Below are 19,720 nucleotides of genomic sequence, written 5' to 3'. Positions count from 1 at the left end.
TGTATTTGAAACTATAAGCAAAATTAAAATAGCTAAAACATAAATCGTTGTTCTGTATTACATACAGTTTACACTTATTTTTATTTCTTATCACTTCGTGTAACATACTTAAATATATCTAGATAATACTAGTTGTTTTGGAAGAAATGTGTGATTCAAAAATTACGAATGTTGAAAGATACGAATTTGTTATGAATACAGCGGTCCGTAATATAAAGACAACTTCACCACGTATTTACGAGTACGAGAAAAGTGGACAACTTCAGTGACGTGTTATGTCCAATGTGCTGTAATATTATTAGCGTTGTTACTGATATTGCATCTAAAAACAAGCCAATTTCGCTACTGAGTAATCGCACGAATATTAAAATGGGTAGAAGAATTCAAAAAAGTAAACGCCATAAAAAGATAAAATCAGTGGATCCATTTCAAAAGGGCAAAGAATTTCGTCACCAGTAAGTGACGTCGTACACTAAAGTATATTATATTTACAAGTTACACTGTTAAATGCAAACATAATTTACGTATAATTTAGGCTAGAGCCTTTTTTTTTTAACTATTTTATGTTAAATATAAGGTAGCATTGTTAAAACTCACGTTCTGTTTTCGTATAATACACTGTTCAAATTTTATCGTAAATTCGGCTTCAGGTATGAATTTGGCCTATAAAAGCTAAAAATATATTCCTAGTTTTACAAACATTTAGGTATTGAATTAATGAGCGTAAAACGCATGTGATTACAAAATATGTTTTGATCAAATAAAATATGATAAGAATTTTGCTGGGGGAGCATGCTAAAATATTACTTTTTTCAAACAGACTTTCAAAATTTGGCAGTCCTGCTGTGAAACTATTGCATTTCTTATTAGATTTCGCAGTATATATATAAGTAAATTGAGGTCCATAGAATGAAGGGAAGAGTGCAGTACAGTCATCAATAAAAATTTATTATAAAAATGTTTGTTGCTTTAAATTTAGGTTTTTAACTATGTTATTCTCTACTGGTTTAGAACTTTATACATTTAGATTACATTATAACATGACAAAACATAGGGAAAATGAACTTGATCTTTAATAATTTCTCTGCACATTCACCTTTCAGAAAAAAACAACAAATTCCACCTGTTTATTGGGGAAATTATTGATTCCTGTTTTAAATGTTTGTAAAGTACCATCCTTTACTGTTGCAAAAAAGAACTTGTTCCACACATAAATTATCCTTCAGAAATATAAAACTGTCTTAACTAGAGCTGACCTGTCTTGTTTCAGATGTTGAATTTGATTTGTATGTTTGTTTTTACAAAGTAAAGGAGAAAGAAGTTAATTCTTGTCATATCTGTATCTCACGACAACTGGTATGGGTATTAAAACTTTTATTAAAGTTTATTTGACCTTCTTAGGACTTCAGGTTAACATCTATTCTCTTAATAATCCTGTAAACTTCAATAAGATCACCTTTTAATATTCTAATAAATCAATCTGTTTTTTAGTTAAGGAGACCAAAATTATACACAGTATTTCAAATGAGACTTAAATTTAGTACTGGTGGTAAGTTCCCCTTGCAGAAATGACCAATAAGCACATATGTGAAAGAACTTTGAACAAATCTTGAATATGTATATAAACAAATGTTTGGACAGTGATTTGAATTAACACTGGATCACCAGAAGTTGAACAAGGCTTGTAATTAAGTAGCAGTAATTGTATATCATATAAACAAGGTGTGCCTGTAATGTACCATACAGTTCTACTCCTGTTTTTTTGGTTTTTTTTTAAATACAAACTTATTACTTGTTATCACTTTCATACATTTTTAGGTTTAGTTACTGAAGTAGAAATATTGCACTCACAAGTTACATGCACACTGTTAAACAACTGGCTTGTTTTTAAATGCCTTCTGGTTTCATAGATTGTAGTACATGAAAGCATAATCACTATGCTTATGAAGAACTTTCAGATATAATGCATTACAGATGTTGTTCATTGAATAAAATGTCATACTTATTTTATCAATTGTACTTTGATTTGATTTTAGTGAGAAAATGTCTTATGCAAATTATTTCAGTTATGATAATTGTTTTGTGTTAAATATTTTTATACATTATGATTATAAACTCATGATACTAGGCCATTGTTTTTAAAATAATTGTATATGAAATTTGCAGCTACAGTAACCCAGTTTAAAATTAGCTTAACTTTGTTCCTTACATATTTTGATATATGGTTCTATAAAAATGGATTTACTTATTGTTGAATAGTCATTAAATACAATTACTAACAAATACAATACACTACCCTTCTGAATAACATCAAAATTACTTTTTGTGGTGGCATAGTAACATATGCCTTTGATGTGTGAATTTGATATTCATATAATCATTTTTAACTTTGTAAGTAATTAAAATGAAATGAAAACAACCCCAGCAGTTTATTAGACACATAATTTATAAAAATGTGAACCTGTTGTCTTAGTTGAGCTCATTGTTGCCACTGTGCATATTGTAAATGAAATATATCATGTGCAGAGTTGTTTGAATTTTTAAATGCTATGGATTGCAGCCTTTGTGGTTTGTTTTCAGTTTTGTTTCTTGTGTTAGTACATCTTATAGAACAATATAGAAATTTCTAAATATTGAATATGTTTCTTTTATGTATTATTGAAACAACAAAATAATAACATATTTTTGGTTAGTCCCATTCAAGTTATTTCTAAAGGTTTGATTTGGGGCTAATGGAGATATCATCACTTTTTGCACAGAATAAGCTATTGAGTAGAGATGGAGTTTGGTGTAATTTCACCATGTAGGGATAATGTAGTAAAACTCCACACTAACTCCAAACAGGGAATGTCTCAGTGAATTGAGTTCATAATGTGTAGTTCATTTTCCTGACATAGAAACATCACAAAACAGAAAGTTAAATATTTGATATTCTGTTTATGCAATCTCCAACATTATTAGAATTAGAATAAGTTTCTTACTTTTCATAATTTGAAAGATAGGAAAGCATCTCTTATTGTTATGCAGTAGATGTTACATTTAGCTAAAGTTTCGTACAGCAGTTAACAATAATAAATTAACAACCCTGTACTTTAAATATTCCATTACTCATGTTCTAACGTTTTCAGTAGTTGAACAACTTAGATGTACTGTATAACTTTTCCTGAATTTTCATTTATTACTCTTTTCAATGCAAGGTTAGAATTGCATTGAAATTGATTGTCTTTTTTTTATCTTACTTGGCATTAGTACGCACCATACTTTTTTATTTCCTTGTGTTTTATTATTTTCTTATCCTCTGCTTCTTAATATTAACCCTAATTTATTTACCATTTCTGGATTATTTTTGTTTCTACAACATTACACCACTTTTTTCCTGTCTGTTTGATTCTTTGTTTCTTATTTCCTCAATTTTTTTTTATTTGCATCCACTTTTGGGGAGAAGGAACTTTTGGTGTTGAGTTTGTTGTCTGGCATCCCACACTTTTGTCCTATCCTGATCCTTCTTTACCACACTTCTCTCCACGATCTCTCTACATCTCATGTCTAATGTACTATAGCATGCTGCAGTGCATTTTGCAGGTGCTTCTTACTCCCTTTCCTTTATCACTATGACCATTCTTCTTCTTCTCCTTTTATCCCAAATCCCTGGTCATATCAGTGTCTATCTTAGGCAGGCCTTGTTCTTCTATACTAACAGGTGTTGTACCTGCTTTACATGGGTTTTACTGGTGCCAGTTTGTCCATTTTGGAATGGTATACCTTTTCGGGACCCTGTCCTTCTGTCTTACTTCCACACTGTATGTTTTTGTCAAGTGTTTTGCCTCTTTGCTTGGCATATTCATATTGTGGGGACTGCAATTTTACATGTTTGTGGAGAACTGGCTTATTCTTGCCTTTTCCAAATGGGAGTTGATCAGTCCTATTCATCATCTCCTCACAGTTGTGTGGGTGGGATGGTTGATTATTTTGGAGAGGTATTTCCTTAATCCTTCCCAATACTTTGTACATCTGGTTGTTTTCTACAACATCCATCTTGGTTGGGGTCTACCTTTTCTTCTCATACTCCATCTTATGGAGCTGGCCACTCAGACTGCCTTGTCTGCTCCTTTACTTTCTGTTGGTGAGGTTCTATGGCTTATGGGATAATAGTTGTCTCTAACACCTGTCATATCCTTTGGCAGAGCTAATATTCATTTGTTTCAGTGGGCCCTTCATGACCAACTGAGCCTTACATGGGATCCTTTGGATGTTTCTATACATCTTCACTCTCCTTGTTTGTCAATCTTTGATGGTATTGAACAAGGCCCACATATGGGCTGGATTCCCACTTTGTCCTCTGCAGCCAGTGTTACATCTCTTGATGGATGCTACTCTCCAGAGCTGGGGTACATGGGTCAATCACCGAGAAGTTTTGGGTCATTGATCTGTAGAGATATCCTGGTTCTCTATTGGGCTTTAGATCATTTGTTTTCTCTTACAAGCTGCCAGCAGGCTATGATCTATTCTAACATTTCTACCAGGTGGTTTCTATTGATCAACTAGTGGGTACAAAGTGCCATTCCCCGAGTTTTTGCATCATGAATCATCTGTCTTGGGTCCACACACATCAAACTATTTTGATGATGTGTCATGTCATGAGTGCTTCCCTCTTTTGACCAATTAATTTTCCTGTCCAGATCTCATTTATCCCAGGTGTGGTCCCTGCATCTTTATATTTTTTTTGTGACTCTGTCTGCATCTGGGTATGACCCTTATTTATGCCATTGCAATGACACTCAAACCTAATTTCCTTGTTTTTGGTCATGGTTCTCCATTCTCCATTCATTTACTTCTTTGAGGTGGTCTCCTTTTTCCATGCTACTCCATGCATGGTCATTGTGGTTGCTTCTTCCTGGTCTGTTGAACTTTGGTCCCCTCATTTCTTTGAGCTGCAGGTGATCCCTCACTTTCCTTTTCCCTACCATTCCAACTTGTTCCATCACCCCAGTCACTGGCTCCCTATTCTGTATCATCTGTTCTCAGTCTGCCTGATTTCAAGTGTTGGGTGGCATTATCCTATACCTTCTGTTTTTCATATTTCTGTATGGTCCTCGTTCTTGCTTCTCCTGTTCTTTCCATGTTGACTTATTCCTTCTGGATCTATCAGCCACCGTAACATCCATCACTCCCAATCTGGAACATTGTCATGATCCTTTCTGCCCTCACCTCCATTTGCATCTCTGTCTGTGTATTTTCTGTTTCACCTCTCGCTTTGATAGTGCACTTTGTTTTCCTTTCCACTTGCAGTTGTTGTATTGGATAATTTCATCCTCAACCTAACCAGGTCCTTATACTGCTCCTTCTCCTTTATACTTTATTTAGATCATGCTTTCCTTCCTACAACCTCTGTGGCTCTGATGTTCAGGTCTCCTTTCTTTTATCTGTCTATCCTCGGTTTCTCATTTCTGTCCTCCTCTTGATACAGATGGACTCTCCTGGTCAGTCTGTGCCCTCCTTAGTTATATTGCTCATTCAACTTCCTTGTGGGTCCTCCTTTTGCAACCTTCCTCTTCCTGTCATCTAACTATTTGGGTTTGGTGATGCAGGAGGTTTATTCTTCCTTTTTTCCCCTATGTTGTGAACTCTATTATTTCATCACATCAGTTACATAACCTTCCCTTCTCTCTTGTATCTTTTCCTTGTTGGCCATTGGAAGAGAATCAGCTATAGGGCATGTAGAGGACTTTGCCCATGTTCATTTCCCACTACCTACACTACATCAATGTTTCTGCTTCTTTCAGATCTTGTCTACCACCTGTGTCTTGTCTTCTGACTTCTCTGAAGCTAGGGCATGAAGTAAGTATTTGCTATTGCTTTTCTTCTTTCAGGGGCCTCTGTTTCAGCTTCAGTTTGGTTCCTGCTCTGTGACAAGTGCTACCTCACCAACTGTTCTGTTGGTACTCTTGAAAGGGTTACACATAGATGACTATAACCATTTTCAGATATCCTTTCATGAAATCTGCAATGTAAGTCATGTTGATTCCTGTATTCTGTGGCTGTGTCACTTGAGTGTAAATTTCTCATGATACTTGCATCATAATATGCCCATTTTGGGTCCCACCACCCATGAATGGCATGGGTAAAACTCAAAGAGGATTGCTGCCCATCCATGCCGTGGAATTAATAAATTGGTGTGGTTTTGTGATCATCTGTTGCAGTGTTTTGGGTGTTACAGTCCTTCTGGATTCCCCAATGCACATTTACCCCTTTTCTTCCAGTAAAGTACAGTAATCCTTACCACTTACTAGTTTAAAGTTGCTTGGGTGGCTGACCATGGAAGCAACCTACTGAATTAGTTCCACAAGGATAGCTATAACCATTCAGTTCAGAGTTGGTGATGGAGTTCTACCAGGGTAGAGGGAGTTACAAGATCCTCCAATTGGATGATTTTTCCACATTTGAAGCATACAAATGCAGTTCACCATTCTGTGGATTTCAGTAGTCTGCAATGAGGTTTTGGAGATTGAATGAACAAATAACATAAGTCCTTACACATGTTTCTGGTTTTCCAGCTTCACCTTCAGCTGCTCTTCTATGTAGAGGGTTGCAGAAAGTCTTCATGGCATGTTTCGACTTGTGTCCTGGCTTTTTCCCTCCTAATGAGGTTGTTTATGGTCATGGGTGTGAGTTCATGGACTTGACTTCCCTTTGGATTCCAGATGAAACATTCTTGGTTCTCTAGCATTAGGCTACCTTGTGTATTCCTGGAGTCTTCTAATGGGTTTTCTGTGGACTGTGGGGCTTGAGGTGAAGACGGTATCAGTCCTTATCCTATCCTTGATAGGATGTTGGTACCCATTGAGCAAAGTTTTGGATGTAGTTGATTTGCTGCATGCAGTCTATCTTGTCCTGGCCACTCTACACTTTGGGGTACAGCATTGGTTACTCACCTTCAATCGTGGAATTGAGTGACTCCGCTTCTTTTCATCTCATTGTTGCACAATCCTCTCTCATGTAGATGTGCTCCTTTCTTGCTCTGCCATGTCTGGTCCTCCTGACCTTATCACTTTTCATGGCAAAAAATACCTGGCTCAGATTTGGTGTGGTGCTCTCCTCAGATCTTCTGATTTGTTCCTTTCAATTAAGGGGTGTTCTTCAGAAAATTCCAGGGGATACACATATGTTTCTCTTACAATGGCCCCTCCTTCATTTTATGGTAGGAGTGAAGATAATCTTGTAAGTGAATGGAGAGTACAATATCAGAAGTTATAATTTTCCTAACTTAAAATGTATTTCTGATAGGTACTTCCCTCCACTCACATACTTCCCACTGTTCTTCTCCACTATCTTCTGGTGCTTGCATTTTCAACCAAATTACAAAATGATAGTTTGGTGGTGGTTGATAGAGGGAGTCACATGCATCAAGTAATAGTAGAGCACTCCTGTTGATGGAGAAGTGATGCATAATGACTTACATGAGAGACATGTTGGATTCCAAAAGAGGGGGAGATGTTTTTAAACATATAAATATATAACATTAGAGAAGTGTACGCACATTTATGGTGATGTAAATTTTATCTCAAATCTAACTACAGAATAAAAACACTCTAATGGGTTTTGATAAGTAAGTTCAGGAGAGTTAGTTGTCAGGTATTATTAGTGGTTATTATTCAGTGTTTTTAATTACTTTGTAGTTGTTAAAATACAGATTACTTTTATTTTGGAACAAAGTTTGTTTCTTTTTCTGGTTCTTTTTTTCTAATTACATTATTTATTGAAACATTAACCCTGGTATTTATCGAATATTATTCTTCAGTGTTATTACCAAGTCCTACACAGAATCATACTTATGAATTATGTTTTAGGGAGATAAAATTTTGTATTTTAATTATTTAAAAATTCTAATTTTTGACATCTTTTGTGTTTCAACCCTGATTGCAGTGGCTGTTTAATTGTGATTTAGTATGTTACAATACAGTTTTGTTATAACCATATCTGTGGACATGTGCTTACTGTTTGGAAGTGCCAGTCTTTGTGTTTCCATATTTGCTTTTTATAAATTAATTAAAAAGTTAAAAAAGGTTGATTGATCTACTATCTGAAGTATTGAGTTATTAAAAGTGATTTTTAAATTTATGCATATTTTTATCATGTAGTTATGGTATAAGATCTATAAGAAACTAAAAATGAATAAGTAAAAGTATTGTGCAATTAACATTCATAGATATAAAACATTGACATAAACGTTATATAAATGTAGGTGCAATTTTTTAACTGTCTAGATATACTTGTATTTGGTGCAAATGGAGTAATATTAGTGGTACATTTATGTTTATTGTTATTTTGCTTGCAGGAATCAACACACCAATCATGAACCTTCAGATGAAGATATCCAAGAAGTTCCTAGAAGATTGCAAGAGTTAATTAAGATGAAAACACTTGCAAAGGAAAATAAACTGAGAAATAAGAAGAAAAAATTTAAGAAACATGATCGTATTACAGGTGATAAATGTATTTCATTTTCATTTAATGGACTTATTGGTTACCATTTTTTTATATATAAAACTGAACATGAAGATATAGATAAATGTAACACCATTACCTTTGCACATTATATTCAAAATTTAACTGAACTTCTTTATTATCTATGTATATAAATAAACTTATCATCAAAATATAGTTAATAAGTCAAGTTTTAATATTACCTAAGTTTTGATTTTGTAAGGAAATATTTTTAAAAATCTTTAGTCTTCACCATGAGAATTGTGACATTTTATAGCTTTCAATTTATGTATTTATGGAACTGTAAGTTGGAAAATCATACCCACTTATCACATCATCTTTTCCAAAAATTGTCAATATTTCTCTTTGATGTTTTATACTATATTATTTGTAACCAGTAGAAAACCAAAGTTTTAAACTGTCAGTTGAAATATTACATGATGTTGGTTTATCCAACTATTCAATTTGAAATTTTTTCTCATGGGAATCATATCAGTAAGCATAGCTGAATTTTTAAAGGCTGTTATTGCATTGTTAGAAATCCAGAAAAATTATGATAGTTATAGAATATTATTTGGTTTTTGCATATTATTATTCTTAGGTGAATTTAGTTTTAAAAAAATTACTGTATTACTATCGTTAGTACAAAAATCTGGGCTTAATTTTCATTAACAGCTAACAGCAAACAAAAGAAGACCCAATAAATGCTTTATTTCTAAGTTTTCATGTGCATTCTTTACTTGTTATGAGTGTAACTAAGATTTAAAAATTAGAAACTTGTTAGGTTAGTTAAGGTTAGATTAGATAGGATAATGGAAAAGAATAATCATAAAAATTCTTCAAGTTTTGCTCATGAGCAGCGTATACATTATGTCATTCAATGTGGTAACTAGAAATATCTTTACTAACTGATTTATGACTTATGTGGTGGGATTATCAGTTAAACATGATTCAAAGGGTAAGAAAACAGTAAAATTGAGTATAAATAGATATATATATTATTACAAGGTTTAAGCTGTTCCTGTTACAACTTGCAGTCATTCTAGGAAAATAGTAATTTTTATTTATTTTCTAATTTTTTATGATTGTTACCAAGTTGGTCAGATCAACAGATCACATATTGAGTTATTCAATGATGTCTTGAAAGCATTGAATAAACTTAGTAAGTTATCATTTTGATCAGACTCAAGAGATAACAATGATCGTATTCTCTAGTTCTCACATATTATGTCAACATAAAATTTAAGAATGTAATCATTGAGAACTACAATGTACAGGAGATCCTACCTTCAATATTTTGTTTATTGATCAATCTGTAATATACTACAAACATGACACAAATATTTGTAACCTTTTGACACTCCATCTCTGAAGAGGTATATTCAAGGGGATGACACACCTTTAAAGTGAGTCTTCAAAATTGCAGTTCACCTCTTTGATTGGTATTGCTCATCCAAGCCCTAGATGGATGTCAGCTTCCAATGATGAGGTTTTGGATTTATTGCTAGACCAATCAACATAAAAGTCCTTACACATGTAATACTAGTGTATCTGTTTCTTCATTTCATTGGACTCATGTTTATTGCTACTGGATTGTGGGTCACAGTAGATGATTGTGCAGGTTGCTACAGTTCTTCCTCTTATGCTATCCCTTGAATATTTTCTTATACCAAGGATGATATTGTGTTGGGGGTGGCTCCTGTCTGATTGGTTTTGAGTGGGATATTTCATAATATAGAGATATCTTTATTATTCCAATCATCCAGATGTTGGGCTCCTAGATTGTTCACACTTTTTTTGTCACTTTGCTATCAGATATCCTGTTAACAGATCAGTGGGTATGATATTTTCTTCTAGTTTGCTGAACTTCAGGTAAAGACAAATCCTCTTTGTTACCCCACATGGATGGATGCCATTTCACAGTGTTTGGGTTGTGGTTGCAATTGACTTGCTGTGTATGATTTATCACATCCTAGCCACTCTATACCTTTGGGGACATTGGTTTTCTTTTCACCAACATTACTATTATATCTGAGATTGAGTTTCAGACATTAGATGGTTTGGATTCCTTTTGGATGTGCTCCTTCCTTTTTATTTCCATGTCTGCATCACCCCTTTTTACACTGGGTGTAGAGTATACCTGGTACATAAGTGGTACATTCTCCCATGTATGATCCTGTACTGTGAGAATTCTCATTTTAGGGGGTCCTTGAGGTGCGTTTGAAAGATGCTTGTTTCATTCCCTCACATCAGTCTCTCTGCTTATTCAGTGTGGGATTTTAGCTATTTATGTGAGAATAGATAATGTACTATATTTGAAGAAAAATATTGTTATAGTGAAAACACCTTTCTGATAGGTATTTGCCTCTTATCACACTTACAATCATATGTCGCCGCTGAAAACTGGCACTTTCATTTTCTGCCAGAACTTGGTGGATATCAGTTCACTAAATGAGAATAACTATTTGTATGAGAGGAGATAAGTACCTATCAGAAGTACATTTTCAGTATAGGAAAATTATAAGTTTAGTTGTATAGATGGCAGCTACCTATTGTAGAAATGCAGGTATAGAAAATTATGTTTCAAAGTCTTACACCTTTTTGTCTTCATGTGAGTATGTATATGGTAGTGATGATTTTTATAGTATTCTGGTGGGTTGTGGAGCTTGTGTTATGATTCATAGTTGCCATCCATTCATCTAATTTTGATCATAAATTTTCTGCCTTAAAAAAATTATCAAAGAAGCCTCTTGTTTGTTTGTTTGTTTTTTTTAGAATTTCGCACAAAGCTACTCAAGGGCTATCTGTGCTAGCTGTCCCTAATTTAGCAGTGTAAGACTAGAGGGAAGGCAGCTAGTCATCACCACCCACTGCCAACTCTTGGGCTACTCTTTAACCAACAAATAGTGGGATTGACTGTCACATTATAACGCCCCCACGGCTGAAAGAGCAAGCATGTTTGGTGTGACAGGGATGCGAACCTGCAACCCTCAGATTACTAGCCGCACACCTTAACATGCATGGCCTCTTAGTTGAAAAGACAACTTAAAAAGTATTAGTTTCTATAACACAGTTTGTTGTAAGACCATATAAAATATACAGTCATGAGGAATAAATATAAATATGTATTTCCATATAGGCTATCATTTGTACTATTTTACAATTGTGGGATATTGAAATTCCAGTTTTTAATTTTTTGTTGTATACTGAGCCTTGGGAACTGCTGACTTTTGACCTATGCCTGTATTTAAGTATATTGCTTTTATATGTTTTATTATATTTTGTTGATATTTATTGCAAATGAAATGCATCTATTACATTACAGTATTTACATTAGTACTGCATTTATATTCATATTAGGTTTGAAAATTACTTTCTTTTTTCTATTTTTTACATAGTAACAAGTGATGTTGTGGTTGGGGATGTACAAGGAATGAAACGTCCTTTAAAAGAAGTACCTTATAAGATCCAACAAGAAGAATATGAAAGTGAGTTTCAGTTCATACAACGTTTACATCATGCAACAGAACGAGCTATTGCAGAGGTGCGTATGGAAGAAAAATATGGAATCAATAAGGAAGAGCAAGACCTTGCCATCGTGAATTCCCAAACCAAAGAGAATGGAGAATCTAGTAAAAGGTGACGACACAGAAGCACTTATAATTATGTACACTGGAACTCAGTAGTCAAAACTACTTTAAAGAGAATAGAAGGCTCGTTAGTAACATCTGCAATGGACTCTGCATGATCACTAGTTCCTCTCTTGAGTTCCTTTATTTTCCACCATTGTTCTTCCATATCAAACTCATTATCTGGTGTCTTGGTACATCCAGTAATATAGAGTGTGTTTCTCTTGTCTGGGGTCTTCATTTGTAATCAGCTGTCTCCTTGAAGAGATGGAAGGGCATGTCTTGAGTCTCAAATGATTTTGGGTCGGTGGTTTCAACAGGATCCTTCCATTTGTGCCATTCTCTTAAGAGCTTTTGGCAGTATGTTGGACTTTGAACTATTTTCTTATGATGATTCTTGGATGTATAGTAATTACTCTTATAGCAAAATCTGCTGCCTGCTACAGTGGAGCGGCCGTTAAGCCGTGGTATTTGGGGGGTCAACCTGCTTAACCGCGGCTTAAACCTTTGTGACTGAAAAGCAGAAGTCGCCAACAGCTCCGCCGAGGAGCTTCATCCGGGCCATTGCGTGATCATTATAATATTAATGTATAGACTATTCAGATACAATTGACAAGTGCCGTTTTAACAAGTGCCGAGTTATTACCTTTGAAATTCTTATGAATATATACGAAACCACATTAAATTTTTATCCACTTTTTACATTATTATCACAAAAATTTTATTTAATTTATTAATTTTAAAAATTACAAATACAGATAATATAGTTCAAATACAGTTTATTTCTTGGTAAGGTATGACATTATTGTTGCTTGCTTCTTGCTCATTGTTGCCCTCTTCTTGGCGTCTCTAATCATGGACTTTAATTGCAGTGTTTTCAGCTTGTCTTCCTCACGCTCGTAGTACTCTAGGGCTACCTCAAGTCCTTTGACGGCTTTATCTGCAGTTCTTGTTGGAGGTACTGGGGAAGGATCTTCTTCTTCATCTTCGCTCATGGTCTCTTCTGCTAAAATTGAGGAAGCTACTGGTACATCATCATCAATGGAGAACCATGCTGACAGAATTTCTTGGACGGGAACAGTTGAGTGGACAGCTTTCATTAACTTCTGCTCTGCTTCTTTCACTTCTGCTGGGGTGAAACCAAGGAATTCTTCTTCATCATCATCTGAGTCTTCTTCTCTTGCCTTCAGTGAATGGACCCCCCAGGGCCTTGTTCCAACACTTCTGGATTGATTCTGCCTTTACTGCTTGCCACGTTGTCTCTGATAAATAGAGCGCTTGCTTAACCCATACCTTCTTGAGAAACTCGGGGATGCTCTTGTCTTCTTCTACCATGGACTTGATTAACGCTTTTCTGTAATTGGACTTAAAAGCTGAAATTGTTGATCACTTTTTTCACGGATTTACCGTGGATTAACTTTAATGTATGGAGAGGTGTGATTCGGTAACAATGGCGGCCTCCATAAAGCTGACATAGAGAGCGGATAAGGTAGATTAACAGTCAATTTCTATTGTAATATATTTTATTTATTTCCCAAATTAAAGCAAATCCTTTTTAAATATACCCTTGAAGTTATAAAGCCAGGATTAAATTTGTAAGCCGCGTTTTTACACGTTTTTAAATTAGCGGTGAGCCGTGATAATCCTCGCTCACATTTGTAATGTCAGTGTCAACGACAAGGAGAGTGTGAGAAACTTTAAAAAGCCAGGTAGTAGATTTAATACATCAAAAATTTTGGGACAAGACTTGCTACAGGGGCTTAAGCGATTTCGCGGTTTACTGGTCTGCGGCTTAATGGCGCTCCACTGTATATTATTTGCTAGGGTGGTACCCAGTCTCAATCTCTCTGTTTCCACACTCTCAACCTGTCCTTCTGGCCATATTCTTTACATATACATTTAAAAATAAGTTATCATATTCTTGTCACAGATTCTTTTTTGTGGTCCAGCAATATGGAGTGGTTTCTTGAACCTTTGGTGTTCCAGCAGCTGTGCTTGCATCTGGGCACTCTTCTTCTAAATGCTTTTCATATTTATTTAAACACTATACTTCTGCTTTCTAATCCCATATTTCTTATTCTTCAGCTCTTACTGTGGATGCATTCAGTTAGGATTAGTACATCCTTTTTTCTCTGTGCCTACTCTCATGTTTCTCTTCATCCTCTTGCACTATCCCTTATTCTGCTTACTCCACTTGGGTCGTCCAGCTTTCTTTGCATTGGCTGACTCAACCATGGTTTCATTTTCTGAATCTATTCCACTCCTATCCTCATCTTCTTCTACCTCTGTTATGCTCCTGATTTCTTCAGTCTCACTTCTTTCTTTCCCATTTGGCAGTGTTGTCACTCTGGCTTGATATTTGAGTTTTGTCCTTTCCCTTACAAAATGTTGCATGCTCTCTTCATGAGTGCCTTTCTTCTTTCTCATTCTGTTCATTCTTTCTCTTTCCTTGGTCTGTCTATAAAAATGGTGCACATTCCATAGCTGGTTTCTGAATCATTCTTTCTCCCCTTTCTGTTCTTGTATCCCACATGTTGTTGAATTTTCACATTGCTGTTTACCCCATACTTATTACTTTTGATTATTGCTTGACCTAATACTTTTAGGTTTTCTCTTTATTGTCATGTAATATACTGTCCTGTACTTTCTCTGCTTTTTTATTTTTATTTTGCTACTTTTGTCCTTTTTTCCCAGTTGACCTTTTTGAAGATTGTCTTTCACAGATTTACCCCTTCACTTTTTGTACTTAATACCATCTTTTGCTTAAGTCCAGTTTCTTTACATTTAGCTGTGGCAGCAGCAGATTTGATCTGTATGCCATTGATATTTGTATTCTTTTCTGTTATTCTCATATTTTTCATTATCCTGATTATGCTTTCCTTCCTATAAATATTTGTGGTTTGTGGAGAAGAAAGTGCTTTCACTCTTATTATTCTTCCTTCCATTTCTAACATATGTTCTTGATTTGATCCAGATTGTTTTCTCTTCCCCATCTGTGTGTTTTGTTGTTATTTGGCTATTGCTACTGCTTTTCTTGCTTCATGTTCTTTATTATATATTTTATAGGATTTTTTATCTCCACAAAATATTAGCATTACCCTCATGGAAAAGGTACAGCAGCTCATTCATATAGCCTATGCTGCATTGGATGTAAATTCATATCAATTCTTTTAGGCCTTCTATCACTAAATTTGACACCTTACTCTCTCTTTCTGTGGCTGTTCGCTTTTGTCATCTGTTATTGGAATTTGTACAGGCTGGTGTATGGACTGCTTTTCATACTGTAGTCACACGTTATCTTCACCATCTTGACATTTCTTCTTCAGGATGTCTATTTTCTCCTGTTGGTTTTCTATAAAACTTACTAGCTTTTACTGGGTAAATTCTTTTTCTATATCCCTTACCTTTACAGTGGCTCATTTCTACATCTTGGAATCCTACTAAGTGACAAGCAGTGCCTACTTGAGTATCATTTTGCATTATGCAACCTTTAAGTTCTGTAATTCTCACTGACAAGATAAGGTGTTTCACAAGACTGCTCAAGGGTTTCTTGCAGCATATTGCAGACTGTGCCAACTCATAGACTCTTATGAGTAAAGCAGTATCAGGTTTGTTGCCTGTCCTTTTGGTCCTAATAAAATAAACTAGGATTTGTCTACTTTTAAAAACAGAAATTGTGTGGTCATCCATTGTACTTTGGACTAACCATCACACCTCCTCCCTCTTCTAGTGGAGTATGGTAGTACTTGCTACTTACCAGTTCTTAGATGTTGGGGTGGTAGGAGATGGAGGATTTCTTCTGAGTGTGACCACTTCCATTCAGAGTAGAGTGGTGGTGTTTTATTCATGTAGATGGTGTGTATTCTTCTCTTCTCAGAGTCAAGATGAATATTTCCTGGTACCACCTGGGTGTGATCTAGACAAATTCACTACAAGTTTTCTACCATTCTTCTGCTACCCAGATATCAGTTCCAAGGTGGTCTGGTGTTGAATTTGAGTAGTACCAGCCAACAAGTCCTCATACATGTGGTTGGTAGGGAGAACTCTTCCTTCTATAAACTGGATGAAGCATTCCAAATGCTACCTGATTTTGGACTGGAGTTGACCCACCATGTATGATCTTATATACTGTAGCCACTGTACACCATCAAACATTTCCTTTAGTAGATTTGCTTTTCTGCCTGACTTGGTGACAAGTATCTTCACTGCAGGCAAAGAGTATATCCTGCTACAGAAAGGGTGTGGTCTCCCAAAGGTATGCATCTGTTCAATCATAGTATAGGGTGTCATGCTTCATGGGTTCTTTTTGGGCACTGTTCAAAGAGTTTTCATCCTAATACTGATCTCTCCACTATTTGAATGTGAGATTCTAGTTGTTATATGAGAAGTGTTTAGGTATCTTATTAGAAGTAAACATTTTCAAACACTGAAAATGTATTTATAATAGATACTTATCTTCACTCATAATTCCCACTAATCCTCCCTATTTCTGGGAGTCAGCTGTGCTAGGACTGCATGTCACATTCCTGTTAGTGGAGGATTGTTGCATGCTCATTTGAACACTACAATGCATCTATATCATGTGTAAGCATGTGATGTAAGGTAAGAGCCTCAAGGCTAGTGGCAAGAGAAAAGTGCATATAGAGACAGCACAAATTGAGGGAAGTTATCATGTGAATAGAGGTAAGTATGTAACAGAAATATATTTTCTGTGTTGGAAAATGTTTAATTCTGACATTTAGTTATTTTTGTATATAATTCACCTTCGGTTATGAATGTGTGTGTGTGTATATATATATATATATATATATATGTAGATATTTGGGTTTGGTATTGTATAACCTACTTTCCATTTTGTTACTTGAAATTAGGTTTTAGAATTTAAAATCATTTCAGGAAAAGAAATTTTCATGAAAAGAAGAGATTAAAAAAGAAAATGAAAAGAGAGGAGAAAATTGACGATTTTGGCTATTTAAAAGGTATGTATGAGCTACTCCACAGAACTTTCTGTAGTTTACACTACTACCTGTTTTGACTACATTAATCTATAATAAGAAGAATGGTAAATTATTGCAGTGGGTAAGGTGGAAATACCTTATGCTTTGAGAATAGGTTTTTGCACCAAATATGGTCTATTGTCATAAGTATTCATGACTGAGATTGTGGTTAACCAACTGTTTAAGGCTTGTTGTCATTAATAACAAATTAAATACATATGATAGTTTCTACTTGATATGAATATACTTTTAAATTATTTTGGCTGTTATTCATTCTTAATTGACAATTACCTTTTTTGTTTGAGAGTATGTATGCAAAGTATTTGTGCATAAAAGAAATTGTATGTGCATTTAATTTTATCAAGTTTAAAATGAAGTTTTGTAATGAATATTACAAATACAGTAATACCAAAAAACATCTTTAATTACAGACATTTTGGAACTGTTTCGAATTCCATCATTAGCATTAAGACCCCAATAAGTTACTTCACAATTCTTTATCTACAAAGAAAAAAATATGTATTAAATAAGAATTTTTTATAAAACAAATGGTTAGAACAAATACAGACTTAAGTAGAAACAGTATAATGGAATTTATGAAAAATATGTGGCATACATGATTAATAATACTGTTAATTTAAACACATTATAATAAAAGGCTTACATAGAAGTATTAGAACCTGCTATATCTTTAAAATAATAACAATAATTAAGAACACTGGGAATCTGAAGGTGATTACTTACAAAAAGGAAAGGTTGATGTTATTATTTAATGCTGGATAAACAGTTAAAATTGAAAGGCTTTCTTTAATAAAGAGTTTGTGGTATGTTCAGTGTTCAGAAGAATATTTGAAGTTTCCAAGAAGAATAGGATGATTGCTATTCTCACCGTGTAATCAAATATGCAACTTGGGTGCAATAGTAAGCTCATATCCACTACTTTCTGAAATATCCACATGTCCTTGTGAGTATGTTTATCAGTATGTGATGTTTTACCATCAAACTAATGTTTTCAGATGTCATTACTGATGGTGATGTTTAAAACTGTTACAAAACTTCTGTAATTAAAGATATATAGTTTGGTATTACTAAATAATTCTGATATTTATCATATATTACAAAAATAATGCATTGTTCTAAACAAAACACCAATGAATCTTACAAATCTTACAAATCATTGTGTTCTTTTTACTTCATCTAAATCTCTCACTTTTTTATTTATTGTAACAAAACTTAAACATCTTGGCATATTCATAAGAACCAAAGATTTTGTGATAATTGTAAAATTTTATATAAATTGAAGTTTTTCCCTTTGTTGCTCTTTGTATATATTTCTTATTTTTTGATTGAATTTACCATACCTATTACAGATTTTAAAATACTTTTACATGTCTTAAGGTGGATTTTTAGACTTCTCTTGTTTACCTGTATGACATTGATATCTCTTCTCAGTTATATTGATTAGGAACAGCTGTAGCCTTCAACACATAACCTTCTCATAATCATTAGGCCTACTGTAACTTTTCCTTTGAAGCTACACAGATATTTTAATTTGTTTCTTTGCGCTATTAATGTAATATATTGGAAATCTGATATTTTATTCTATAGATAATGGTTATGTTGTATATTGTTTTATATTTATACATATGAAGCATGAATTCCTTTTTTTTTAATCATATTTTTGAAAAACGAAAATGAGAACCAAATGTCACTTTGGTTCTTCCTTTTATTCATGTCTAAGATACATAATGTCTCTTAGGGTTTGACCAGGACAATGCTCCAGCCTTGTATATTAAGTTGTATGTTTCAGATGGTTGTTTTTACCTGTGATTTAATTTTTATCAGTTCAAAATTGAAGTACCTTTTTCAGTATTTATTTTTATTTTTTTGACCTTTTGAGGATTGTTTTGTTATAAAACTTAACAATTTGTTTCCACCTTTGGATATGGAGACTGACGAGAACTTTGATCACCTTTTTCTGCCTCCAGAGTATGCTATTCCTTCCCATTCTCAACCTGAGGAGTTTTGTAGACCTAATTCAGTCTTTATGAATTTTATGTCTCAGGTTTATGATGTTATATCCAATTCACCTATATCTTACTCACTTCATCCTTCCTTATTGCATGAACAATCTTTTCAACCCTTTTTAGGTTTCTTCCCTTTCCCTGAGGGGACTACCATGCTGTGCTCCTCTCTAGAGAACTTCTAATCAGTTTGTTTTTTCTTACTATCCTGGGGAATATCCAAGTTTAGATCATCACAACAGTCCTTATTTTTGTTTATCCATCTTGAGGTTTTTACCAATTTTGGGTTCTCCCTACAGACTTGCCTCAGCACCTTACGTGGTTTGTCAAATAGTTCAAGCTTTTGTATGTCATCTTCATACTCTTGGGCTGCAGTTTCAGTATAACATAAATAACTGGCTTCTTCTAGCTCATTCCAAACAGAAATTGGCCAATCATACATGGCAACTACTTTCTGTGGTAGCTCAGGTTTGTTGGTTGATCAAATAGTAGAAGTTCTTTCTCAAATCCTTCAATACCTTGTCCATTTTGGGATCTCTTTTGACACTAATATTAACTGTGCATTGCCTTTTCCTTTACAACTTTG

At 34.3% G+C, this 19,720-nt stretch overlaps 1 protein-coding gene across 2 annotated transcripts in view; it reads left to right on the top strand.

The window, feature by feature from the left end:
* The first annotated feature begins 210 nt into the window (after positions 1 to 210).
* Positions 211 to 19,720, top strand: part of LOC143225157 (coiled-coil domain-containing protein 137) — a 35,017-nt gene continuing 15,507 nt past the window's right edge. The window contains exons 1-4 of one of the 2 annotated variants that reach the window (XM_076454099.1): positions 211 to 455; positions 8,336 to 8,484; positions 11,883 to 12,123; positions 17,010 to 17,092. In XM_076454099.1, coding sequence (XP_076310214.1) covers positions 283 to 455; positions 8,336 to 8,484; positions 11,883 to 12,123; positions 17,010 to 17,092 — 646 coding nt within the window. In that variant the 5' untranslated portion in view covers positions 211 to 282. The remainder of the gene's footprint in view (positions 456 to 8,335; positions 8,485 to 11,882; positions 12,124 to 17,009; positions 17,093 to 19,720) is intronic. The other variant, XM_076454098.1, reaches the window with a different exon arrangement.

This window comes from Tachypleus tridentatus, chromosome 9 (genome assembly GCF_004210375.1).
Source record: "Tachypleus tridentatus isolate NWPU-2018 chromosome 9, ASM421037v1, whole genome shotgun sequence".
In the NCBI taxonomy this organism is placed as follows: domain Eukaryota; kingdom Metazoa; phylum Arthropoda; class Merostomata; order Xiphosura; family Limulidae; genus Tachypleus; species Tachypleus tridentatus.
This window is presented reverse-complemented; position numbering and strand designations above follow the sequence as displayed.